Below are 8,636 nucleotides of genomic sequence, written 5' to 3' on the forward strand. Positions count from 1 at the left end.
AATGGCTATGCTTAGAGATACTTCAAAATGTGGTTCTGTTTTTAAACATGTTTATTTAAAAACAGTGGTTGCAAAGTAGATAAAGTTAGTTTGTGGTTTTGAGTGAATTTCATCATTTAAATCAGAACCAAGATCCCTTCTGTACTTGAATGGTTTCTTGTTATGGGTAAATAAACTGGTTTTTGCTTTAAAATTTTAAAAGAAATACACAGGCTATAATCTGAGCAGTAAAAACAGCCTAACAGAGTGAACTGATTACAGAGTTTGCAACTCTAGCAAAATTTCTTTTCTACTCAATACATGTTGACAAGACTAAGGAACCTAACTTGATACCATCAGCAAGTTGTGTATGTATTTATGCACACAGTATAAGATGAATTGTGCCTATATATAAAATGAAAATTTAAAATCATAGCAAGTGGGAATATGAGGGTGGTTGTGGAAAAACAAGAATTTGATAGTATTTTCCAGTATTAGCTTTGTATTTACTCAAGAAGTCTTGAGAGTGTGTCATGGGCCAGATGTTCTTAGTGGGCAACAGGATACAACAATGAGAAAGGAATGGAGGAAACACAGAGTTCAAACAGAGAGAGGATAACTAAAGGGAGAATTATGACAAGGACAAGGTACAGTCTGGTTTTTGTTTTGTTTTGTTTTCTTAAACTAGGGATTGAACCTTGGGGTGCTTTACTACTGAGCTATATCCCCAGTCCTTTTTATTTTTTTAATTCTGAAACAAAGTTTCACTAAGTTTCTGAGGCTGGCCTCAAACATGTGATCCTCCTGTCTCAGCCTCCTGAGTCCTGGGGATTACAGGCATGTGCCACTGTGCCCAGCTAGTAGGTGCTCTCTTAGGAAAGAGGCAAAGAACTAACCAGTTATGAGCAACAACCTCTACTGAAGTATGGAGGCAAAAAAAGAGTCCTGGATGTGGGGAAAGTGTGCGACAGTCAATGCCATTGGAAACTCTGAGAAGGTGCTAAGATGAAAGGTGCTTGATCTGGAACAGTTTTGTAGGATGTGGGAGAGTCTACTTATATTCTCAGAAGATGGCAATCAACTGGGGGTTTAAACAGAACATGATTGCATTTGAGAAAAATCTCATTAGCAGCTACATTCACAAATGGAGACTGGATTGTTGGAGAATGAAGTCTAGAATGTAGGGACACCAGTCAGGGGGTTGCTGTGGTAACTTGGGAAGGAAATAACCAGGTCCTGTACTAGGGTTGAAACAGCGAACATATCCCAGAGCTCTTTCTCCTTGATAGGACCTGAATTAAAGGGGAGGGACAATGAGGGACATTTCTGGCTTGAGCAAGTGAAACAATAGTAATATTTAACCAGACCAGTAAGGTGGGAGCAGACAGAAGTACTGGTGTCAGATGAGAAGGGCAGGGCAGAAATGGGGAGAACGGAGACCAAAAGAACGAGGCTCAGTCTTGCAGAGGCCGTGTGTGCTGATCTGTGGAGTTTTCACATAAAAAAGTTCACATAACTGTCGGTGCTCAAATGGGTCTGAAATGTGGAAGAAAGATCTGAGCTGGATATATAAGTCTAGTAGCCATCAATTTGGGGGCCATGTTGACCTGTGTGTCTTCAGCAAAGGAAGATGACTCAGTGGGCAGCTTCAAACAATGCAACTCCATTGTCAATGTCATTCACCTGCTCAGATCTCCTATACTCCTGGACCCCTTCCTCATTTACTTAGGAAACACAACAACAAAGGCGTGTCAGAGTGCAAACAAATAATAGGATTTGGTCATGCTTCATGGCACAGGTTCTTAGCAATGCAAAGCACAGGACTTGAACCTCACTCCCAGTTAAACCCCTTTGCATGTAACACCCCATGAAGGATGGACTACAGAATAAGCTAGGCCTTACCCTTCTTTATTTTTGAATATACATGCCAACCTTTCAATCAACAGATTTCCCCGAGGGGTTGGTTTCACTCAATGTACTTCTAGTCAAGTGCTTTCTAATGTGCTAGGATATGTATTTTAATTCTATAATAACATTAATGTAAATTTTAAAATTTATGTATAGTATAAAAATAGTATCTATTTATACATACAAACTTGTATTTCATAAGCCTTTCTGGAAAAGGGTGAGGGATAAATGAAGGCATCTAATATTCAATGTTTCATGTTAATATTTATTAACTAGATCATATTAGTTATATTTAATTATATTAATATATTATATTTAATAATTAAATACAATAGTACACTAAAATATTACAAAAATAAAATTACAAAAATAAACTGTACTCCCTGTGAAATATCTAGTGATATAAAAGAAAAATTCAACCAATTCTTTCATAATTCTGTTTCCATGAGCTATCTACATATTGACATAGCTTTCTAGAGCTACACACACCCAGTGGTCACCAGGGGGTTGACTTAATTTCATCTTCCTTACTCTGTGTTCTTTGATGTTTATAAGAATGTTCATCTACCTCAATCTCTATTCATAAAATGTTATTGTATAGGGAAGCTTAAATCTCCAGCAAAATTCAAAGCTCAGAAAAATTATTAAGTAGTATTTCTATTGTATAATATTTAAATACTCAGGTTTGCTCCTTCTGAAGCTGAGGTGTACTGCTCTGTAGGAGGCACATATCTTCTCAAGGGACTCTCTCACCTCCTAGAGAGGTAAGTATGAATTTTAAAAAGGTGGGGAGGCTACAGCTCAATTACAGAGCACTTGCCTACCACAGGATTAGATCATTTGCACCACATAAAAAAATAAACAAGATAAAGGTATGCTGTCCATCCGCAACTACAAAAAATTATTTTTTAAAAAAACTATATTAAGACCTTTATGGTACATAAAAAATCTGAAGGGCCAAATTAAGACTTTTAATATGGCCCAGGTGAAATGCTACTAAAAACTCATGCAATTCCAAATCTGAAGAATCAACAACCTCTCGTGTATGAATTTGACTTTAAAAAACACTGGTCTTAAAGATCAAATATCACTCTAAAGCACATTTGAAGATGTATCTGGAAAAGTCAGTTATTTAAATTATATGAATAAACAGTTTTATAATTTGGAAAATGTATGACTTATGAGTGAAAAACTAATTCAAAAGATATACTAGCTGCAACTCTACTAACCAGAAATCTCAAACAACTGGCACTTCAGTACTTCAGTTCAATGATAATTGATTTCTATACTGAGAAGCACTATAAAATTTTCATGTTAATTAAATTTAATTATAATCCAATTATTTAAACTTAGAAATACATTCCCAGTAAGATGAACAAAACATGGTATGTGAAATAAGATTGTTTCAATTTGATTCTCAGCTTGATCCTTGATAAGATATAGAGAATAGCTGACAATAATTGACAATAGTTAATTTTCCTGATTTGAAGGTTTCTTTTCTGTAACATATTCTCACTTGCCTTGACAATATTTAAAGGTTGCTTTAATGTCGAGTGAAACAGTGGGCAAAAACTATTTTGTAAACTCTCAAAGCCTATGTAAATTTGCATCAGGCAATGGTGCTAATGAGAACTTAACTAGAGTACTGACCTGCTTATGCTCTATGCACTAAAGGAATATTTGGTGCTCTCACTACATTTAGATGCTCTAAAAAATCAAAACTGATCTCACATTAAGGAAAGTATGATCTTATGTGAGATTAGGAACACATTTATGGACTCCTTTACTTCCCATTATCTAATTCATTTATCAAAGCTTTTCAAGATTACTAGCATTAAGCAACTAACACAGGGAACAACAAAGTCATGAGCAATTACCTATCATTTTCCTTTCTTCCATCCTTATTAGTTTCTGATTATAGTTCCTCTGTCTCATAGTTCCACGAGAAATATATGCATCAGGCAATATGGAGGTGCTGACAAACTATTTCATTTTTGCTCTCAAAATAAACCTTCAAAGTTTTACTATTAACCTGATTATACAGAATCATGATCAGATTGAAAAAGAGAAAAGAACTCCCCACTATTACACAGTAAATAAATGACAACATCAAGACTCAAACCCAGGTCAGGTCCAATTCTGCATTCTAATTATACCTCTGTATATATCACTTTTGTCTTTCATCATTGTATTATTTTAATCACACGTTGCTTTTCCCCTTGTCAGTACTTCTGTTGAACATAATTGCCTCAAAAGGCAAATAACCTAAGAGAAAAAGAAGCAAGTGGCTTTCACAGGTACTTCCGTAGTTATCAGGGAAATGCCAAGTGATACCACATGGGATGCTTCTACATACCTGCCAGACTGGAAAAAATACAGGAGATAATACCAAGAAGAGGCACTGCTGGTGGGAATGTAAATTAATTGAACATCTTGGAAAGATGTTTACTAGTATCTACTTAAACTGAATGTATGTATACTGTGTCCTAGGACTTGGCAAATTCAATCCTATATTTACATTGTACAGAAAAGCATACATAAAATTCATACATCACAACTGTTCACAGCAACGGTTGTTGCCCCAAACTGGAAACCATGCAAATGGCCATCACAATAGAAAGGATGAGTTATGGTTTAATCACATACTATTATAAAGCCATGAGAATGAGAAAGCAACTGTAACTATGTGCAACCACAGAATCGCATAAATAAAAGGATGAGTGACTAAGGTGGGCAAAAAGTATGGTCTGAATGAGTTTATTCATATAAAATTCAGAAACAGGAAGAATGAATTCATGATGCTAGAGGTCAGATGAATGAGTACCCTGGTGGGGAGAGTGAGGCGACTGGAGTCTTAAGAAAAGATAAGCCATCTGATAATATTTGGTTTCTTGATCACACAGGAGTCCACTTTGTGAACTTTCCTCAAGTTCAATACTTAAAATCTCTGCACTCATGCTCCCATATGTATGTAATACAGGCTGAGCTTCCCTGATCTTTTGACTCAACACCCAAAACATTTAATTTGAAAGCATTTCAGATTTGGTGATTTTCAGATCAGGGATGCTTAACTGGTATATGTAAATATTTTCAAATCCAAAAAAACTCAAGAATCTAAAATACTTCTGGTCCCAAGAATTTCAGATAAGGAATAGTCAACTGTACAGTCATCTATCAGTATCCACAGGGGACTGCTTACAGACCGTCTCATGGATATCAAAATTTATATAAAATGATGCAGTATTTGCATCTGAAATACTCCCATATACTGTAAACCATCTCTAGCTAATTTAACATCTAAAACAATGTAAATGCTATGTAAATGTTGCCTTTTTCAGGGAATGAAGATTAAAAAAGGTCTGTTTTTGTTCACTACAGATTATATATATTTTTTTTTTCCAAATATTTTTGATCCACATTTGGTTGTATCCTCATAATGTAAACCCCATGGATATAAAGAACCAACCATACTTCAATAAAAAGTTTAGCAAAAAGAGTACCCATCTTCTCTCTCCAAAGCGTAATAATGTCAGAACTTTAGAAGTATTTTACAAAAGTAGACATACAGTTTGCCGCATTTATATACCCTTTTAAATTTAAGTATTTATTCAGCTGATGACTTTTCCTGTCATTTGAAATACTATAAGACAGTTTAGGTAAATATGGAAATTACTCCTAAGACATAAAGCAGGGTTCAAAAAGAAAAATTATAAGATGTAAACAAAACAATGAAGACTAGATCCCAAAAATAATAGTTTTTTGAAAAGAGTCTTATGCACTGAGTCATATGAAGAAAGAGGGGCTCCAGCTTGCAGGGAGGGTCCACTAATCACAGAATAATTTTTGAATATGAAGATAACCGCAAACAGAATAGGAAATGGAGCCTAATAAAACACAGGCTTTGAAAAGTAAAAACCTAGAAATGAAGAACCATGGCACATGCATATAACTTTCTTTAAAACCCACATATCTTTCTGAAAGACAATGTTGGAGTAGGAGGAATTCTTAAGAAAGCTGTCACACTAAAAACAAGGTAAAAGAACTCTTAGAAGATTGAGATACACACACAGAGGTTTGCAGCACTTAGCAACAGGGATACTGTCTGAGAACTGCACCATGAGGCAAGTTTGTCACTGTGGGAACATCAGGGTACACTTAAACAAAAACAACCACATCACTAGCAGAATCCTATGAGACTCCTGTTGTATGCATGGCCCACTATTGACTGAAATGCAATTATGCAGCAATGACTGTATATATTTGTTGTGTGATTTATATACTATATTTAATCTGATAGGTAATATTTACTATCTATAATTATATGCAATAGAAACATGTACATAAATGTTGGAATTTATTACTGGCATGATATGCCTCATCATTCTCCTAAATTGACAACAGATTTGAGAAAGGACAGCAGGACAGTCTAATGTGAGAAGGTCCTGAGCAACAGCACCACACTGGGGTTTGGGCCACCCTTTGTCCTGCTGTGGGCCTGGTTATCAATGATTAGCCTCCATCTCCAACAGCTCTGCAGGCAAATTAGGTCTCATTCATGGAGTTAAACATAGTGGGTTCCTTTTTCTCCAAGTAAATGAAATATGTTTCCTATTTCACATACCTATGACTCTGAGTTGGCCATCTATAAAGAAAACAGAAATCAACATGCTAAGCTGTCACAGAAGATAGGACAAAACAGCAGCAGGTGGGTTCCCAGTTAGAATGCCTAAGACACAAGGCTCTCAAATAAAGGAAAATGTATTTCTAGTGATTAAGGTATATGAATTTCTCTTAATTTCAAAGTAGATTTCTGCTATAGTTTTCATGGTTCTTAACCAAAATACAGAGCAAAAAAGTTTGAAAATTAGCAGATGAACCAAATCTCTGTACTTTTCAGTCGTGATTCCAAAAAAATGCAGATGCTGCTGCCTCCTATTTATTTACATGTTTGATATAAGAAAAAGGACAAAAACAGTATAAATTGTTGCTTTGAGGCCATATTTCAGAAATATTCTATACAATAGGCATAGGTAGCCATAGATAGTTTTGTAAGTCACTAGAAATAAAAAGAAATATATAAAGCTATGAATTCTTAGTTTTCATTATTCCATAAAATATACATTTTAAATTTCAAGTGACTTTTAATTTAAGGACAATTTTACACACTGAAAAGTTTTTAGTGCTTATTTGCAAATCTTATTAAAAAGCAATTACTTTTTCTATTAAAAAAAAGAATCATTTGCCCCTGCAGATGTCGTAAAGACTCTTGGCTGGCTACCTCAGTACTACATTTACTCCTGACACTTCAACTGTTGCATTCAAAAGACAAATGGCACCAAATATATAACATTTACAAAAACCTCCAAAGGAGCTTTGGGGGCTTTTGATTATTTCATAAAATTGAATCTCATCTTTAAGATCTAATAGGCACGTAATTATCCCTCCCCCGCCCCTCCAAATCTCAGTCTCCAACTTTATTATTTGGCTAATATCACATTTTGACCTTGTTTGTCCTGGAAGTCTCACATCTCTCTCTTCTGCTGGCCAATTCCCCAAGGTCACAGATTTCTTTACATTATACCCTTAAGAATTGATTAGCTTTCTTTGTCAATTTTCTATTTGTTTTGCAGCCAGGAATCTCAAACCAGTGTCAAGCAATTCAACACTGCAGTCTGGCCAGCCTGCATAAGCCCTCCTGTTCCCTTTCATATCACTCCCTGAAAATAAAGTAACTGCTTGCAAAAGGAGTATGAAAATCAAGCCAGCGCTTCCCTGGAGCCTGTCGGCTAGCGAACAGCACGGCATATTTCAATTAGCCTCCAATCGTTTGAAGTAGGGATACTTCAGTATGTGTGAGAGTCTGCCTCATAGAATTTAATACTCAGACAGCCATTTTGCAAAAACACAGCAGGTCCACGGAACAAGGGCTATTTCTGTGAAATAGTCAGAGCATGATAAAGCTGTTGTAAATGCTGGCGCTACTGCAACAGCTCTCTCATCCATCAAACGATTCTCATCTACTCTTTTTCTGAGGCTGCTCAAGACACGATTTAACGTTAGCCTCTGTGGCTATCTTTAATTTGACAAACTCCATGGTATTTATCTCGGGAAATGTTTTTCCCCCATGCCATAATTCAAATAGGAAAACAGAGCCACTCTAGGTAAAAGAGACTATCAACTGGTTTGAACTGATACAGATATCTGAGACAATGGACTTTCCAAACCAAATCCTGTGCAAGGAATCCCCAACCTTATTAAAGTAACATGGCACAAAAGATAAGACAATAACATCTCTGGGAAAAATCTCAGAATCTCATAGACCTCAGGTGCCTTGAAAACTCATGGTACAAATGATCGATCATCTGTTTGGTTCAGCACAGGGATTAAAATATCCGAAAGAAGCAACATGCATCAGACAGACACAAATAGATTTTCAGCTCCTAGCCACGATTCTACAGCAATAGAAACTTACATAGGACACCCGTACTCTCCGGCGATGTACCAGCCCGCAGCACTGCATGAAGAGGGGGCAGAACGCAGTCAGCGTGTGGCTTCACCAAGCTGCACCGTGTCTTGTCTCCTCGTCACAGCCGCTGTCCATTTCTTCCCACCTTCCACTCCCAGGTAAAAGGCATGGGCTGATCAACACTTAGCTTCTGCCTGTTAGGTAGTTTCTACAGAAACCACCATTCCTGCAGGCATGCCACAACTTTGTTCCCCCTGTTTGTCTTTTTTTTTTTTTTTTTTTT

The 8,636-nt window shown here is 36.3% G+C and overlaps 1 protein-coding gene across 11 annotated transcripts in view; it reads right to left on the minus strand.

The window, feature by feature from the left end:
• Cacnb2 (calcium voltage-gated channel auxiliary subunit beta 2) overlaps positions 1-8,636 on the minus strand; it is a 356,004-nt gene that overhangs the window by 235,365 nt on the left and 112,003 nt on the right. For 2 of the 11 annotated variants that reach the window (XM_048809034.1, XM_048809032.1), the window contains exon 1: positions 8,360-8,625. The exons of the other annotated variants lie outside the window; for them this stretch is intronic. In XM_048809034.1, the coding sequence (XP_048664991.1) occupies positions 8,360-8,407 (48 nt within the window). In that variant the 5' untranslated portion in view covers positions 8,408-8,625. Of the gene's footprint in view, positions 1-8,359; positions 8,626-8,636 lie in introns of those variants that run through there. 11 annotated transcript variants of the gene reach the window in all.

Source organism: Marmota marmota, unplaced genomic scaffold, assembly GCF_001458135.2.
Source record: "Marmota marmota marmota unplaced genomic scaffold, marMar, whole genome shotgun sequence".
Classification (NCBI taxonomy): domain Eukaryota; kingdom Metazoa; phylum Chordata; class Mammalia; order Rodentia; family Sciuridae; genus Marmota; species Marmota marmota.